General features: G+C 44.1%; 2 protein-coding genes across 13 annotated transcripts in view; one reads left to right on the top strand and one right to left on the bottom strand.

Moving 5' to 3' along the window:
* LOC142568303 (uncharacterized) overlaps positions 1 to 5,656 on the bottom strand; it is a 101,777-nt gene extending 96,121 nt beyond the window's left edge. For 2 of the 9 annotated variants that reach the window (XM_075678291.1, XM_075678290.1), the window contains exons 1-2: positions 4,318 to 4,817; positions 2,024 to 2,090 (exon numbers count right to left, since the gene is read on the bottom strand). In XM_075678291.1, the coding sequence (XP_075534406.1) occupies positions 2,024 to 2,090; positions 4,318 to 4,422 (172 nt within the window). In that variant the 5' untranslated portion in view covers positions 4,423 to 4,817. Of the gene's footprint in view, positions 1 to 1,668; positions 1,758 to 2,023; positions 2,091 to 4,317; positions 4,818 to 5,335 lie in introns of those variants that run through there. The other 7 variants (XM_075678293.1, XM_075678292.1, XM_075678296.1 and 4 more) reach the window with 6 other exon arrangements.
* Positions 4,436 to 18,343, top strand: part of LOC142568306 (uncharacterized) — a 48,775-nt gene continuing 34,867 nt past the window's right edge. For all 4 annotated transcript variants that reach the window (XM_075678299.1, XM_075678301.1, XM_075678300.1 and 1 more), the window contains exon 1: positions 4,436 to 4,574. The gene's annotated coding sequence lies outside the window, so the exon portion shown is untranslated. The remainder of the gene's footprint in view (positions 4,575 to 18,343) is intronic.

Here is an 18,343-nt window from a genome sequence, read left to right on the forward strand (position 1 = left end):
TTGCATCACAATTCCAGAGACTGTATTCTCAATACGTAACTTTCGAGGATCAGTTGGGGTAGCGAAAGCAAAAGCAGCAAAAGACACCCATGCACAGGCACACTGTCCATTGGAGTTACTTTCACCATGCACATTTATCAAGTGCGTCAGCCAGACTGAAATGGGACATCAAAAGACACCCACCACAAATTCTGGCATCACTCTCAATATGATTCTCATTCAAGTGATGACCACATAAACCACCTCACGGTCTGGTCAGCAATTTGTGACCAGTTCAATTTATCACTGATCCATGATTATCACACCAAGTAAAAGAACTGCTGAGAATTATTCAATAGATAGCATGCCCAATTGCACGTTTAAAGGGACTGACAACTGGCCAGAATGTGTTGCGAGACGTTGATGGAAACGAAATGACCATGTCATATAGTGATAGAATCCAGCATGCTGTTCACGATTTAAGAATTGCAATTTTAAATTGGCAAAGGAAGTCTCAAAAACCAGTAAAAGGCGAGAATTGGCGGTGAAATCCTCGTACTTCGAATGCATTCTTTGAGATTGCTGTACTTAAGTTGACTGCATTAAGTACAGCATGATTATTGCTTAAAATTGTAGTTGGTATATTATTAGACACTCGCGCATTATTCTATGGTTTGGAAATCAAAAACGCACATGTGGCTACGGCAACACGTTGAACTTTATACCACATGTAAAGGCGTCATTTCGTTTCGATCCGATTCATTTCATTTTGACTGGTTAAATACCAAAGAGGTTGGACAGGAAGAAACGAAAACACAAAGCTATTCTCACAGAAATAATTGAACAATTCAGAAAACATGTATCGCAGGAACATCGACATGATAAACAAAATCATACTTTTTCGCAGCTAAGGCCACACTTATCTGCCTCCCACTAATGCCGGTGCATAATCGCTATCGCACTCGCCTATCACCGTTTTCAGCATGCTTCCAGTGAATGACTAAATTATCACTGCAGAATGAAAAATTGTGAGAAAAATGTTCCGTGGCATTTTCTGCATTAGCAACTTCATGATTAGACACTCTGACCAATAAGCTTTCCTTCGCACTAAAAAAAAAAAAAAAAAAAAAAAAAAAAAAAAAAAAAAAAGATGGGTATCATGAAAATTGGTGCTCAGTCCCTTTAAAGATGCTTGTTTAAAGTTGTAAGCACAATATACAGTGCACCTAAATTTAGGCCACTGCAAGCAGCTTTCAAAAGTACATATTCTGCGGCCAGTCCGTTGCACTCAGTAACCTATTTGTGTACGAGAACACTTGGGGAGTGTGAGAAAACAGGACAAGGTCAGACAACACAAGTGCTGTCTTTTTGCACAGTCCCCAAGTATTCTCGAAGATATGTACCCCCAAGCTTAGTTTTAAACTCTTCTGTGGCTTATTTGGGGCTACCCAGCCTAAAATTTTCTCAGGTCCCTTCTTGAACACTATGTTAGGTAACAAAAACAACGAAGGCACCAGTATTACACAAAAGGAAGCCAGGTTAAGACATCGTCATGCTCTCTATTAAGCCACAATGCACGGTCAACCCGGGCTCATGCCACATGCTCAGCAACACATGCTCAGCAACACATGCAAAAAAAGCAATGTCAAAGCAGGCCGTCACATTTACTCCTTTTCAGTTCTACCTTACTTCGTTCAGTCCACCGGTTCCTTGGGTACTTGGAACAAAGCAATCAGGCAAAGGTACTTGATGGCAACACTAGTGCAGAGCAGAATCCACTGTAGATGATAGCAACGACCATGCAAAAAGAAAGCAGCTGTTTTTACTCCACGAAAGCAGCAGACACACCAGCAACATGACAGTGAGTTTCGCCCAGAATGTGGCTTGTTTGAACATAGCAGGAACAGTTATACGAGTTTTTGCCCAGACAGTGCAAAGAAAGAAGTGCAGAGCTAGACGGGGGTACTTAAGCAGAGCCCTTTGCAATGCTGGGAAAGTGACGGCACAAATGCTGTTCTTGGACTTTCTCAGTCAAAGAACTCACCCTGGAGTTCTTCATCCATGTGAGAGTCTTGTTGCTCAGGCGAGCACCGCCGTGTAACCGTTGCCAGCTACAACGGACAACATTAACACCAACAGTTATTTCATCATTGAAAGGTACTGTGATACTAATCAGTAGGTGATTTGTTTTCCCTTTTGTAATGATACACAGTCTAAATTCAGTGTTGGCTACTGAACAGTAGCGCAGATCAAACGTTTCAACCTGAGCACGGGCTCTGCCTTTTCTGTATGCCATGTAATGTTAACATACCAGCCAACCGCATGTGAAATCAATGGTTAACCAGTGCATACAGTGGCACTGACAATGTTTACCACAGAACAAAGCATTCACACCAATCTGTGGCCAAAAGCCTTGCCACAGCAAGCCTGCAAGCACACGTTACAATATGCAGCTGCTCTGGCTCTAGAAGTGTATGTAAATACAGGACACTTTATTAGTACTAACAATTTAACCCATCAGCAAATATGCTCTGCTTTTGCCAGGCTGCCAAGCAAAGATGGTAACCAGTGCCTGTAGGTTGAGTTTCTAGGACCAATACCTTAATGCTGCACACATTACTTAAAGCACATAGTATCGACTCGGTCAAGTTGGCAATTGTTAGCTATAGCAGTCAGTGCACTATTGCAGATGGACAAACAACGGTTAGAAGACTCATGCTGCTGAGCACAATTTAGTCGTGGAAACGGTGCGCTTAGGTGACATGTGTATGCATGACATCAGCTCGGCTCAACGATAAGGGGCTGTTGTATCTAGAAAGGAGTGGCAGATGGGCACAATAGTTACCTTTCTGCTGTATGCATTGTCATACATGTGTGTGACTGACTGTAACCTCATTGTGAGTGTCCTCATATAAGTGTTTACGTTTGCAGGTAAAGATTACTAGGGAAGCTTGTTGTCGTCTTGCCAAACTATAAAAACACGAGATCTGAAACAACTGAATATCCGTGCAGCCTCACAACACAGCCTAGTATTCGCATTCAGAGCCTCTACCAGTATATGTGAACAACATTGTGATGTTCAGTTTTGCTGACTACTGTTACAGGCTGCTCGGAAATTAAAGTTCTGAGATCTCGTGGTCCATAAACGTTTTTGGTCGGCTGTACATGCCAGTGATGACAGACTGTCACAGGTCTTGTCAGGCTGTTGGGAGACCAAGCAAGAAAACTCTCAACCGGGATGGGCTCCCTTGCGCAGCTTGCGCAAAGGAGCCAATCGCAACCAAGAAATTCAATCCGGATTGGGCTTGATTGAAATCAAAAGTGCACCGTGTGACATCTGTATAAAACCACCTAAACTTGGATCTTCCTCACCAATTTAACTGTGTGCCAGCGGTGGCATAGGTTTCATTACAGATTTTGGCAGGCTGCTGGCGGGAGACTTATCAAAAATAATATTCTGTTATTTTTCCTAGGAAGCAAGAACAGGATGCCACCAAATATTGCACTAGCATTAAGTATACTACATTTACTTTCCGTGTACAAAATTCAAGCAATGTGCACAACGAATGACTTCTGCTACACTACTTGTAATTTGGTGTAGTTGCCACACTTGAGGCACATTTGCATATCACTCTCCAAAAGCTTCGTAGCCAAGCACCAGTGATAACAAATACCAATGTGATGCAAGCTAAGTATGCTTTAGACAGATACACGAGTAGCAAAGAGCCATAAATTGTTCTGGCCACTGCCAGACATCTACTGACTCCTCAAGCATGTATTAAATGGCACAGCCTGCACATTATCATCTGTTAACCAAGGTTTAGTACGAGGATAACCATTTTGGTGAAAGTGTAAAATAAGCACTAACTCTTCCCCTTTACACAGAGAAAACCATGTTTGCAGGAGAATCGGCAATTTTCAAGCTAATGAAAAGTAACAAGGCACAAAATAGGCACGGTACTGAAATAACACAAAACACCTCGTTTCGTGTTATTTGTTCTGTGCTCTAAAATCTTGAATATGTTTCCAGCAGTTACCCGTGAAAATTTAACGGCTACGGACGACGGCCCATTATTTTGTTATTCACCCTTTCGTAGGACGGAAGCAGAAATGCATGGCGAGAAAAACCCAGCTTAATTTAGCTTGCCGTGCGTGCTGACGGCATGCCGACGGCGGTGCATCATTATCTGACGAACGCGCGCATGCGGTCCGTTTCGTGAACGCAAGCCCGGCGCGCGTATATGCAGCCCGAGGCTCGCTGCCATTCGCCCGGCCGAATGCTTGACCGCACGCCGTTCTGGACGAGCGACCGATATGCCGGCTTGGCGGGCAGCTTACGTCGAACGTCACTCGGGGCTGCTGCGTGATCTCCACGGGCGAAGACGGCTGCTGCGCTTCGCCGGGCGTCGTCGCGTCCTCGCCGCCCCCTCCGCTGTGGGCCATGATGTCCAGCGCGGTTGCCACACAAATCACTCTCAAGCGATGAGTTACGAGCACAGCAGCTGTGACCACGCGTGCACGTGTGTATGGGCACGCAAACCACCGCCGCAAAGGCCAAGCGACCGTAACGAAGAGGAGCGAAGCAGGGAACGGCGGTGAGTGCTTGCTGGCAGTGTCCGCACAACGAACACCGGTCGGTGAAAGCGTTGCAGGCGGTGCTTGTCAGGTCGCGGTTGATCCCAAAGTCGCCTGCAAACGCTGCGTCGCCACGCCACCGAACACGGTCATGCGTTTCTCAGTCAATCCGTGGTTTCATACCGCCGCCGCCGCGTCCAGCGAATACAAGCTGAAACACGACGACAACGCGAAGGCGCCGCCATGAGCGCAGTGTTGCTGCTTTGTTAGGCGGCGGCCGAAACGCCACGCTGGATTTGTCGCGCTGATCGCGGGGGTCGTGGCCTCGACAGTCCTATAGATATAGCGTTGCTGGAGCTCGCTAATAATTATTTAGCAAAAATTGGGATCCGCTTGCACCGTGATTTCGCGTGTCGATCGAATGTTACGCATCTTTATCTAGTTTTGCATTTCGCTTTGAAAGCCACGACCGCCAGTGGCGAATCTTGACGACCTATGCTGAGACTGCTGCTCAACAGCCGCCGTGCACCATTGAACTTGTTTAGCGTCCTATTCTGATCGACAAATCAATCAGTGCTGTTCGGCATTGTAAGATACAGTCGTAAGAGTCGTTAAACTTATCCAGAAATAAATAATGTGGGCTGATGTCTTCGTAAGACAAAGCCCGATTGAGTTTGCCTTCATGGCGATCTACGCCTGCTACAACGATTCACGGCCGCGTTGGAACGCGAGCACTCGTGCTCCAGCGCGGCCGTGAACGAATTGAGAGCCACGGCCTTACCTGCATCTATGCCTTCGTGCAGCAATCAGGTAGCGTCACCGCGGATACGACAGACTCGGAAGAACAGCGACGTTGATCTTCGCTTCTAGCTTGCGCGTTGCAACTGATCTGCGGCTGTTCGCGTGCCTTGAACTCGCTCGTGGCAGGAACCTCGATTTGCGGTCGTCGCTCGAGGTAGCGTCAGACTTTCACGTGCCCCAGCTCTACAGCGGCTAAAGTAACGCGCAATTAACAAATCGAGATATTCTGCCTGGAGAGAAATCGCCTGCCTTTCATACCAGGTAGTACTGGCAGCCACCTGGAAATGGTGGCAAATAAGAGAAAAGAAAGACAAAAATGCAGCTGGCGATGCGGAAAAAAGTGTACTGCTGTCTTTCGAAGCGTTTGTGCTTGGGCACTCACACAGGAATGTGCATCGTCTTAGAAAAATTCATTATTTAATCAAACCGAGTTCATTGTTGACCGTATTATTCATTTTATTCCTCTTTTATTGCCTCATTTATATTGCTACGGAACAGTATTTGCGATGACAAGGAGGCGAGCAGGGTGAAGACGACGACGACGATTAGAGGCTAGCGCCGGCTGTTGCCTCTTCGCCAAGTGCGGCGTATTTCCTTGTAAATATACTTGTATATAGCTTATCGTCTGCGTCTTCCTACGTAACAATATTATATGCACTTTTTTTCTCTCTTGATTGAATGACAGTCTACTGAATCGTTTTGAACTTTCCTCGCTTCAATTTATGCAACAAAATTATAGATATATAAATTTATTACCTGAACACATATGTAAAGTCTTGGTCAATCCCCGTGAGTGGGTATGCGCCAAACTCATCAAGGTCATCATCATCATCATCAGGTGTCAATATATTCCTGTCTATGCGAGACTGACTATACCTCATTACACATTATATTATTTCATTTATTATCGGTTACTTTCTCATATTTGGTTAATAATTTATTTTTAATTGTTTATTCTTTTTGTCATATTACCACCCGATTCGTGGCCTTTCTCTCAAGCATATGCGCCGACTGCCGACTACGGGCTGGGGGTGGAGGGCTCGAGCCCCCCCTCCCCCCCCCCCCCCCTGAATTTAGTGATGGGGTCAGGGGGCATCATGGCTTCTTTTGTACGGTTTTGGACAAATCGACTGAAGAACTACACTTGCCTGAAAGTTGAAAGAGCAGCTTTAGCTCGGGGGCTCCTATCTAAACACATGGGAAACGAGAAACAGTTTTTTCTCGCTAACCACGGCACCGAATTTGATGGGGTTTGTTGCGTTTAAAAGCAAAAGTTAAGATCTAGTGACTGGGGGGTTGCAAATTTTTTTTATTTTGGTCGTCAATTCTTTAAAATAAAAATTGGCAAAAATCGCAAATTTCCGGAAAACGAAACTATCAATTTTTAACTGTAATTCAGCAATGAAAAATGAGATCACAATTCTGTAACTTGCACCTAATAGTGCATCTAGAGCGGACAAGATTGATATATTATACATGGCGCTCAAGTAGACCACTTATATAGTAGTAGAACTGCAATGCCCTTGTAAATGCCCTTGTAAACAATGTAAAAAAATAATGTAAGCTATAAATTGACATATCAAATTTGTCTGCTTTGGATACTCTAACGGATACAGTTTACAGACCTGCAATATCGGTTCTTGGTGCAGAACTACGGATTTGTAAAGATTATGTTTCTATTTTATTCAAACCTTCCAATTATTGAAGATTTCTTGTTAAAAAATCAGGCCCTAAATAGAAATTCCGCTTCCAGCAGTCAGTAGAACTTTTTCTCTCAAAAGCAGCAAATTCCATAAAAATCGGCCCATGGTTATCTCAGAAAAGTGTTTCTTCGTTTTACATGTATTTGAATAGGTGGAATTGGAGTTGGGCCCGAGCTAAAGCTTCCTCCTAAATTGCCGTAGCTACATAGTTTTGTCTCGCATCAACAAAGGAGAAGGATGACAACACCAAGAGTTTTAGATCCAGTTCAGCATGAGGGATTCCGACTGGCAACGGCAGCTCTCCGAAAATCTACCGTTCCAAGACTCTGTGCGGAATCAAATGAACGGTCATTTGATTAGTGCAGGCGTTTCTTTCGTGCACATTCTCTTCTAAGACTTCCGACCCTTCCAGAACACCCAAATCAACTCTGTACTCAATGCATCAACTATGAACTTACCTTTAAAAATAAGCCCAGCCGAGACTACACACCATCATTGAGAACATAAATAAAGTATTTATAGCAAAACGAACGGAACTCCGAGCTTCATAATAAACTCCACTGCATTAAACCCATCTTGAGCGAACGGTGTAGCCCCAGACACTGGGAACGCTTCTACGAAGTGGTCTTGTGCCGTCCGGAAATTGGCCACACACACTTAACCCACAGCCAGCTCTTAAGAAAGGGGAACGCATCGGTCTGTGAAGAGTGCTCGGACAGCTAATCACTGATACACGCCGGTGAGTTCTTCCCGCTTTCTCTGCGGGAAGCCGTCATTTCTCGCCTGGGTCTCCTTCGCCACTGTGGCGTGGCAGCCTGTTACGCAGCAGTTCCGGCGCTTATTCTTCTTCCGCTTCGGATTCCGAGAGTACATGTCAACCAGATCAGTTGAAATTGAATCGAAACCTGCCGCCAAAAAAACTCCAGAGTCGACAAGCGACGGCCGCATATTACGTGAATGATCGGCGCCGCTCCCGGTCTGCTCACTGAAAGGTATGCCAACGTTGTCGCTGGAAGCGACCGGTAAGGCCGCTATGGGTAACGCCGGACGTTTCGGGCGCGGCTACCGGCGAAAGAGGAAGATCAGGATTTTCACAAACTCCAAGGCCCGCGCGTCCCAGAGCGCCCAGGCCCTCCTCTCCCGGCGACCTTGACGACGGAATGCGTGCGTGGACAGACGGCTCGCCACTTTCACGGTTTGCCAGTATGCAAATCTTCATTGTAGTACTTAGCATGCAGGGATTGGCAGTACAGTGCTATTGGAACTTCGCGCCAATGACATTCCAGAACTGCAATCATGGCTTTGTCGAACCCTGTACAGGTGGCTCTCCCACGACATTTTAAAGGGAATGTTGTAAATCTTGGCTCATGATGTTCTCCGGTCACTAACAAATGAGGTTTGTGAAGCGGGGCCCTATGCCGTAAGCATGGATGAGACAACGGACATATAAGGAGCAAGTGACGATCCGTTTTCGTATTGTCCAAAAGAACTTCGAAACACATGAGCTGTTCTGTGGATTTCATAAAACTGCGGACACCGGAGCGACCAGTCTTTATTCCCTTTTAAAGGACGTTCTCTGCCGTTTTAATCTTAGCATTGACAATTGCCGTGGGCGATGCTATGATGGCGCTGCAAATATGAGAGGACAGCACGGTGGGCTGCCAGCCCTCATACAACAGGAGGAGCCGCGAGCACTGTATGTACACTTTCTTGCGCGCATACTTAACCTGGTGCTGCAGGACATGAGTCAGAAAGTGGAAATGTGTCGGGATTTCTTGGGCATGAAATCGGAAATGAGAAACTTTGTTACGTGCTTCCCATAGCGCCTGTTCCAGGCATTTCAGAAAAAAGATGAGAGCGTAAACTTGCGGAAATTTGTCCCACGAGGTGGACGCTACGGGCCACTTCTGTGAAATCGAATGTTCAGAACTATTCTTCACGGCCTAGCATCAGTGTGATGGAACTACGCCGGAGCCAAAGCTACTGGATTTTTTTTTTTTTTTTAGCGCTGTCAAAATTCGACACGTACTGCATCCTCAAGCTCTTGACACTAGTGTTTTCGCGATTAGAAGCAGAAAGTACTGCGTTGCAGAAAGCAGCACTAAGACTTGATCAAGCAGGAAAAATGGTCAAGGCCGTCCGGGAGAGCCTTAATTCGCGGACTTAGGAAGGAAGATACGATAGGATATCCTTCTACGACGGCGAGTACCCACTGCGGAGAATTGGCTAAGATTTGGATGGAATTAGGAAGATTCTGTTAATACAAAAATTTGTAAAAGTGTCAGGTGGAAATAAATAAAGATGATGTTTGAAGAATTTAAGAGAATCCCCTTGAAACAACTGCGAATTTCTCCACGGCTGATCAAACATCCCTGTGGTAGTTTCCAAACTCTTAGAGAAATAATATCTAGAATGAAAAAAAAAAATTGAGCCAAGTTGTATTTTGCCGATTTTGGAACGAGACACACACAGAGGCGCGTGAATTGGAACGGAATGTTAAAGAGAAAGGAGCTCCGGCGCCAACGCAAAGGAGATTACCATGTTAGACTGATCCTTCCCCATCCCCACCATAGTTTTCGTTTATTTATTTATTCATTCATTAAATTAATTATCTATTTATCTATTATTAGTTTTTCACTAATGATTTTCTTTGGATTACTTTTTTTCCTCACAAAAATTACTTTCTAAGCTCCAACGTTGAAATGGTCAATTCCCTTGTTTTTTTATGCACCCAATTTAACCACCCGATTCATAGCCAGTCCTCCACTCTGGGTATGTGCCACAACCACTCAGGAGAACAACAATACTCCACGACGGCATGACGACGGATCTGTACCTCACGGTTCTACGAAATATTGGATACAGTAGATTCCTCGCTGGAAGACAGGTGTCCACCATAAATGTGGCAGCAGATGATACATATTGAGCCGTTTTTGAATGGGAGTGGTGACAGCACGTACCTGTTGAAGTTCTACGGGCAAGATGTTGAGCCTCAACGGTTGAACGTTTACCGTAGTATGCTCATAGATATAACAAGGCAGCGCAATGCTCCCTTGAAAACGTTGCAGTATGTTGTAGAGATGCTTTTAAGCGATAACTTTGAGCTGCTGCGATATCTGTTGTCCGAGGTGGCTAAGCTTTTCAAAATTGCTTTGATTATCCCAGTCACGTCATGCACATCTGAGAGATCGTCTTCATGCCTCCGTCGCGTCAAAACGTACCCGAGGTCAACAATGGGACAAGTGCGGTTAAATCACATTGTAGTTATCCGTGGGCACGAAGAGCTCGCCCGCAGAATAAATCTCGGTGACATCGCCGACGAGTTTATTCAGAGATCAAGTGTAACACATTCTCGGTGGGTCCGGTAGCGTTTGTATAAAAAGACAGTCAACGTCATCACAGTATAATGCGTTAGCTTTATTCAAGCTGTCATAGTCCCTGACCTTGATTTATCCTGTCCCATAAAATCTGCATTTGGCCGCTTCGTTATTACAACCACTCCCCTTTGAGTATTGTTCTTGTCTTTTTGTTTTCTATCGAGTTTGGAAGTTCGCCAACATTTTTTGAAAGGCGAAGAGTTTATGATCTGAATTAGATTTTATATTAGCTTATTGTAGAAATGTATTTACTGCCCAGTGTTTCTTAGATAGATGAGTTTAAAATCTTTTTAATTTTTGAATTGATAACTTACTGTGGAAATGTTTGTGTTGTGCAGTGGTTCTTACAAACGAAGGGTTTGTAATGAGTTTGTAATATTGAGCCGAAAGACTTAAGTGGTTCGTTGCAGTGGCGCATGCCCGAAAAAAGCGGCGTCTAGCCCAGTGACGCAGACTATCAGTGATGCAAAAAACATCATCATCAGGAATGACTCGTATCCCCGTAAGCAAGCAAAGATGCAATGGCTTAATATGAATGAAGAAGCGAAAAGAAGAATAACGAAGGAAAGAAAGAACAAAGAAAAAGAAAGAAAGACGGAAAGGACGAGAATGAAGGAACCCTCAGGGTAGAGCACTAGGTGCTCGCATGTGTCGTTGAGGAGGTCGACGTAAAGCGCAATAAGTTTACTTCACACGGCGGTTCGTTGTGTCTTGCAAGAAGTCTGACCCCCCCGATCGTATAACTTAATGCATTACCACGTGCCCAGCAGGCTTTCGCCTTCACGTGTTACAGGAGTGTAACATGCTGCGAATTTTTAGAATTGTTAGCTTGTTGAGGAAATGTTTGCGTTGCCCAGTGTTTTCACTCAATTTGACTAAGGTCGTTATGATGTCCACCAATTGTTAGCGCGCCTTTCCGTTTCTTTTTTCATTTATTCATTTAGTACCTTAAGAACCATGCGGTCATTCTTTTTAGCATATTCGCTCGACTTCAGAAACAAATAAAACAGATGTTTACATATATTGCCTCTCAGCCTGTGTATATCTCTTGCCAAGAAGCATGCGCGGCGAAGGGAGAGGGACGAATGAAGAAAGAGAGGGTGCGATTTGGGCCCCAGTTCCCCCGGCAGATTGAAAACTCGGCGCCTATGCCCCACAGTGGGTTTGGGCCATTAAATAAGACATCATCATGTGAGACATATTTTTCGCAGTTCGGTCGAATGGTATGACAAATCTCAGAGAATAATTAGTTATGTTCAGTCAGTTTCGGCGCTGGCTGCACTCGATGTCCCCTGAAAAACAAACAACCATTCGGCGAAAGTCTCCCACAGGAAAGAAATGTGTCATAAATATTTTTCGCAGTTCGGACGAATTCTATTTTTGGGGACACAACAAATCTTACGGAATAATTAATAATGTTCAGTCAGTTTTGGCGCTGGCTGCACTTGATGTCCCTGAAAAACAAACAACCCTTCAGTGAAAGTCTGCCACAGAAAAGAAATGGGTCATAAATATTTTTCGCAGTTCGGATGAATTCTGTTTTTGGGGGCACAAAAAATCTCAGAGAATAATTAGTTATGTTCAGTCAGTTTCGGCGCTGGCTGCACTCGATGTCCCCTGAAAAACAAACAACCCTTCGGCGAAAGTCTGCCACAGAAAAGAAATGGGTCATAAATATTTTTCGCAGTTCGGATGAATTCTGTTTTTGGGGGCACAAAAAATCTCAGAGAATAATTAGTTATGTTCAGTCAGTTTCGGCGCTGGCTGCACTCGATGTCCCCTGAAAAACAAACAACCCTTCGGCGAAAGTCTGCCACAGTCAAGAAATGTGTCATAAATATTTTTCGCAGTTCGGACGAATTCTATTTTTGGGGACACAACAAATCTTACGGAATAATTAATAATGTTCAGTCAGTTTTGGCGCTGGCTGCACTTGATGTCCCTGAAAAACAAACAACCCTTCAGTGAAAGTCTGCCGCAGAAAACAAATGGGTCATAAATATTTTTCGCAGTTCGGACGAATTATATTTTTGGGGGCACAAAAAATCTCAGAGAATAATTAGTTATGTTCAGTCAGTTTCGGCGCTGGCTGCACTCGATATCCCCTGAAAAACATACAACCTTTCGCCGAAAGTCTGTCGCAAGAGACAAGTGTCAGAAATATTTTGCACAGTTCTGTGTAATTCCACTTCTGTGGGCACTAGAAATCTCACAGAATTATTAATACCGTTCAGTCAATTTTGGCGCTGTCGGTTTATAACGATGCCACATACAAAAAGAAAACATGAAGTGTATTTTATTTTTGAACGGACAAGAATTTATAAGGCTTAGGTGCCGTAACGACGATCTGCTTTACTTGATTCAAGTACATAGCGTCTATAAAAGTTATCCAGTGGAATTATCCCTTGTGTTCTCTACTAGCTTCTACTGATCTTTGAGCACTCTAAAAGTAATTCTCGAGAAAACAGGCATCTCTGTAGAAGTTTATTGCTAGCGGTGGTGACATTCGTGCGTTAGTAGTTTTCGTTAGACGGAGTTGCGGTTTGATTTTAGTTTTTCTTACGAGTTTTGCCGCTTCGTGACAGTCTTACTAAAAATAATGTAGCCGTGAATTGCGGTGTCGGCTAGAAATTTTTTTCTCTGATTACTCTCATTTTACACAATCGAAGTGTTGGTTCTCAGATGAATGTAAAAAGAAATTAAATTATGGGGTTTAACGTGCCAAAACCACTTTCTGATCATGAGGCACGCCGTAGTGGCGGACTCCAGAAATTTCGACCACCTGGGGTTCTTTAACGTGCACCTGTATCTAAGTACACGGGTGTTTTCGCCCCTATCGAAATGCGGCCGCTGAGGCCGGGATTCGATCCCGGGACCTCGTGCTCAGCAGCCCAACACCATAGCCACTGAGCAACCACGGCGGGTCAGATGAATGTATGATGTCTGCCATTGGTTTTCCTTCACCGGTACTATGCTAACACGGGTAATCTTTTTTCGTGACCTCCGTCTCCACTTTACGTCTTGAAGGATTAAGGCAGATTCTTGTGGTAGACAATTATCGAACTGAATTAATGAAAATAATTTACTTGTTGCAGCTCAGGAGTTATAATATATAACATTTTGCCGTGAATGCTTTGTCTGCTCTGGTCCTGTGAATTTTTTTTCTGATTTTTAGTGCACTCAAGCACGATTACAGTTCTTTTCCAGCAAGCAATCATCACATTTTTGCAAGTTTCGAAATTCCCTCCTTCCCCATTTTTTTTGGTTCCGCTTTTCAAAAACTAATTTTCTCAAGTAAATACCGAAGAGAAACCAGCTGTTCTCCCCGGCCCGTGCTACATGCCTCAAGGCTGCTGAGTTTACGATTCCATTCAGCTGTTCTTCAAGTTCAGGACGGACGAAACATTGAGGTACATTGAGATATACGAATAGAAATGCAGCTGGGTAAATGCGCTATACAAAATCAGCGCCCCACTAAACGGTGCAATAAGTTGCCGCGGTTACTTTGAAAAGCACTATCAAAAAAAAATTCCGAGTGTCTGAGTCGGAACACTTCAGTTTTCTCAAAACCTTAACCGTGCATTATTCGATCCTTTGTCTAGAAGCTCCTTGCCATGGCGCATGCGTTATACCCGTCGGGTTGGTGCCAGACGGCACAGTTAAATCACCAGAGGGCGTTGTGCAATCGACTATTATTATTTCGTCCCCGTCGGGGGACATGCAAAATTCGACTCGGAAAATCAGATGTTCGAATTAGGCGACGGGCTTGAAATTTCAAGCGGTAGAAGCTGTTATATATTTGTCATTTCTTGCAGTGGTGATTCGCATTATGCTCAAAAGCGATCGCTACCGGGTTATTTTTTATTTTAATTTTTTTACTGCGCATAATGTTTTAAAATCGCCTATGGAAGATAGCATAATTCTAATCCTTGAGCTGGATTACTCGAGGAGGCGCACATAAGTTCCAAGAGAAATCAAAATGCTTAATAGACTAATTAACAGATTGCGGTAATTAGGTTCCTGACTAATTACTTTGCTTCTCGATCACTGGGTTACCTGCGACGTAACGTTAGAAACTCACCTACACCTATCCGCAAACTGGCATTTCAAACATTTTTTCGCCCTCGACTTGAGTTCGCTGCTCCATTCTGATCTCCCCACTAAAATTACTTAACGTGCTGGAATCAATCCATAATAGGGCCGCACGTTTAATTTCCCGGTATTATGACCACCGTTCTAGCGTAACTCAAATAAAGATTCACCTTTCACTTCAGCTGCTAAGTAATCATCGCGACATATAGCCCTTTTATCATTATTTTACAAATAGGCCCACCACACTATAACAAACGCTCCCTACACCTAGAAACGCCGTCGCACACGTCGCACAGATTACTCAATCATCATAGCTTCACGCGCATCTATGGTAAAACAGAAGCATTTAACTCGTCTGCAGTTCCACGTGCCATTCGGCTCTGGAACAGGCTCCCCGATAACATAGTTGCGGAAACTGACTGTGAAAAATTCAGGCACTCACTCAACTCGCTTAACCCTTGTTAACCATTGGTATCACGCTCACTGTTTTGTGTCATTTTTCCTACATTTTTCGTGCACTGTAATACGATTGTTACAAACTTATAGAGTTGCTTTTTATTGTGCTAATATACAGATGTATGTAGCTAATATGTTTCTCTAATTTTTAGGCTGTGCACTTGGCTGGTGTTATTTTTTTCTTTGCCTTCATATTGTTACTAGACTGTATGTGTTTACTTGATTCTGTGCCACCCTTACTCAATGCCCATGTAGCGGCCTTGTAAGGTATTTTACAAATAAATAAATAAATAAATAAATAAATAAATAAATATTGCAATTTAAGCATTGAAGCCGGTGAGCTCACAAGGCGTATCGGCTTGGAACGAAGTCTGTGGATGGCACGTGTTTCGAGGTATTCGCCGTCAAACTTGCGGTAAGGAGGCACTGATGTTCCTCTTACCTTCTTGAGAAAACGCGGTTTCATGCATTGCAGCTCAAAAGTAGTGGGAACGCCAATGTATTTCATCGCACACTATGGAAATGAATGTATCGAAACTGGTGTCATCTTGAAGATTCGTTCTAAGTGGATGTGGGCCTTGCGAGCTCGCCGGCTAGCATTCGTAAGTTGCAATATGTGCTTTAAGGGAACTAGTAAAAGCTGAACTAGTGAAAGTTTGTTAATTGTTCGATGCGCATTTGTAATTGTAATTCCAAAACATTTGGAATTGCAGTAACCTTTAAAAAATAGATGCTTCGGCCCATTTAACCTCTATAGGCGCGACGGAAATTAACAAAAAAACACGAATATCAAGTTGTTTTAGTACCCAAGTAACCTTTGTGTTATAGGTTACTCGCAATTATAGGCTAACTTGAAGGTTACCGTGCTAAGAGGGATTAGGGAGACGTCACGAAAAAATACTGGAGTATAGCGCGCACAAGCCACTGCAAATGGTCCTCTATATATCTTCCAAAGTCCTGCAAATGCGGAAATCCTGCGTGGTTTCGTGACTAACGACTATCGTTACACACGTGGTGTTTGTGACAGGTTTGTCGTCTCATTGTCAAATGCATATTGTCACGTGGTGGTGACGTTGAAGAACACAGTAGCAATATACTGTGAAAGACAAAACTAACTTTTATTGGGCGAACCTGTGCCCACAAAAACAGGCTACACTTATAGCACAACGATAGCGGTGAACACGGTCGGCGATCGTCGGAAATCTTATCAGTGGGTCAAGCGCGTCGGCTTTTATACATCAGTCGTCGAATGTTCCAGAGCAATCGCTACCCGCCGTGGTTGCTCAGTGGCTATGGTGTTGGGCTGCTGAGCACGAGGTCGCGGGATCGAATCCTGGCTGCGGCGGCCGCATTTCGATGGGGGCGAAAACACCCGTGTGCTTAGATTTAGGTGAACGTTAAAGAACCTCAGGTAGTCGAAATTTCCGGAGTCCTCCCCTACGGCGTGCCTCATAATCAGAAAGTGGTTTTGGCACGTAAAACCCCATAATTTAATTTTTTTAAGAGTAATCGCTGGGACCCGCGTGCCTTCCACAAAGTTCTACATCATTCGCGTCGTGCACACATGCGATCAGATTACACAAGGTTCGGTCACAGACAGCGGATGGAAGCATCGATAACATTCCGGAAACTTCCGATACATGCAGGCGCGTCCTGCGCTGTACGATGACATTTGTTAGGCGGTGAAACGTGTCGCCCGATAAAGACAAACAAGTACACGTGTCAGTATGTCTTCATATATTTGTCAAATACCTGACAAATGTTGTAACATTGTTGTCGCATCTAGGGTTAGGTCACCGTGCTTATTTCATTAGAATCGACGCACTTAGCGTCAGTCTACATGTTACCTGAGCCCGCAATTACGCGACTGGCCGGTCGAGGCACTTTGCCTGTATTTGCTGGCTTCTTGGACGCTCGGAAAAACACTTTTATGTAGTACATATTGAGCAATAGAAAGCTGTATTGGGAGGTTTTCATATCGCTCTACAATTTTCTCATTGATACTTTGCATATAGTTATAATATTTGATAAGTTGATTAATCAATTAGGACTAATTATGTAGTTAGGTAGAATGAAAAAAAATAACAACCTCAGTATATCCAAGCGACGGCAAACAACATTACCTTGGTTCTGTCTAGCTACGTGGCATTCGCATATTTTTAAAGTTTGACTAAGGTTACGTGGGACACCCCGTATGAGGCTCGTTCAGTAACTTTCGTGCGATACTAGTACATCGCGTATAGCCTCTTCCTCAGATCATCACTTGGATATCATGGTTGTCTCTTGCAAAAGCACCATGCGGCCAATACAGAAAAACAGACGACCGGCCACTTAAAAAGAAAGGCTTGGCGCTAACCGATTACATGCAAAGTTCGAGAAACATAATGACGTTCCACAAAGTAACAGTGAAGGGACTTACGTAGTGTGCCGAATGTCTTAGTGATAAGTTGTCCTGGATTAGTCTAAACGCACAGAAAAGGCAGAGCTGCACGAGGGAAAGCGCACAAGAACGATGCGTGGTGCCTCTTCCTCGAATGTCTTGCCGTGATCGAAGCTTACGTTTCAGCCGATGAGTGAGAGGCGTGCAAGAATGGGTGAAATTGACACCGTGCCATGTAGGCAGCGCTGTACCACTGCATTGAGATCGTGCTCAGTTACTCAGCTGCGTGTGACTTGGAGTGTCGCATCATATACGTGTACACCAGCGCACACATGTTTGGGGAATACGGAACGCGTGGAAGAGCTCGAATACTTAGCGGTCCGAGCACGCAGCTTGTAATCGATAGTTACCCACAGAACTTGACTGTGCGGTGCTCCTTTTTTAACTCCGGATTTGTGTGCCTAGAATGCGAAGCTTGTACCGGCTATACCTGTCCCAACAAAATGTCAGAAATTGAAGAAACAACGGATGGCTTTACGCGAGTGGCCGTCGAGTGTATATTGATGGGCGTTGTTCATGCTAGTCATAAGTATTTTTTTCATTTAATCACAAACGATTAACAAATTGAGTTTAATTAGTTAATTTAATTGCCTGACATAATTTATAAGGCGTCAATGCAAAAGTTGTGGATGATATCGAGAAATAACTGACAACAGCGTTTAGAACACCCGCGGTCTTCCACGATCCTTTTTTTTTTAAATAAAAAAAGCTCGCAAAAAAAAAAAAACTCACATGACAGTGCGTTTACGCTCAGGCATTGCAGCAGTCGCAAACGTAAACCTCGTCAAATACGTACCTAGGTTATCGAACTGTAAACGAGCGACCGCGCTCGTTCTCTGACGCGTCAGAGCTGTTAGAACACATGCATCTTTCGGTCGTTATCGAATCGGAAGCCCTGACTTTGAATGTGCGTAAAATAC

Source organism: Dermacentor variabilis, unplaced genomic scaffold, assembly GCF_050947875.1.
Source record: "Dermacentor variabilis isolate Ectoservices unplaced genomic scaffold, ASM5094787v1 scaffold_18, whole genome shotgun sequence".
NCBI classification, from domain to species: Eukaryota; Metazoa; Arthropoda; class Arachnida; order Ixodida; family Ixodidae; genus Dermacentor; species Dermacentor variabilis.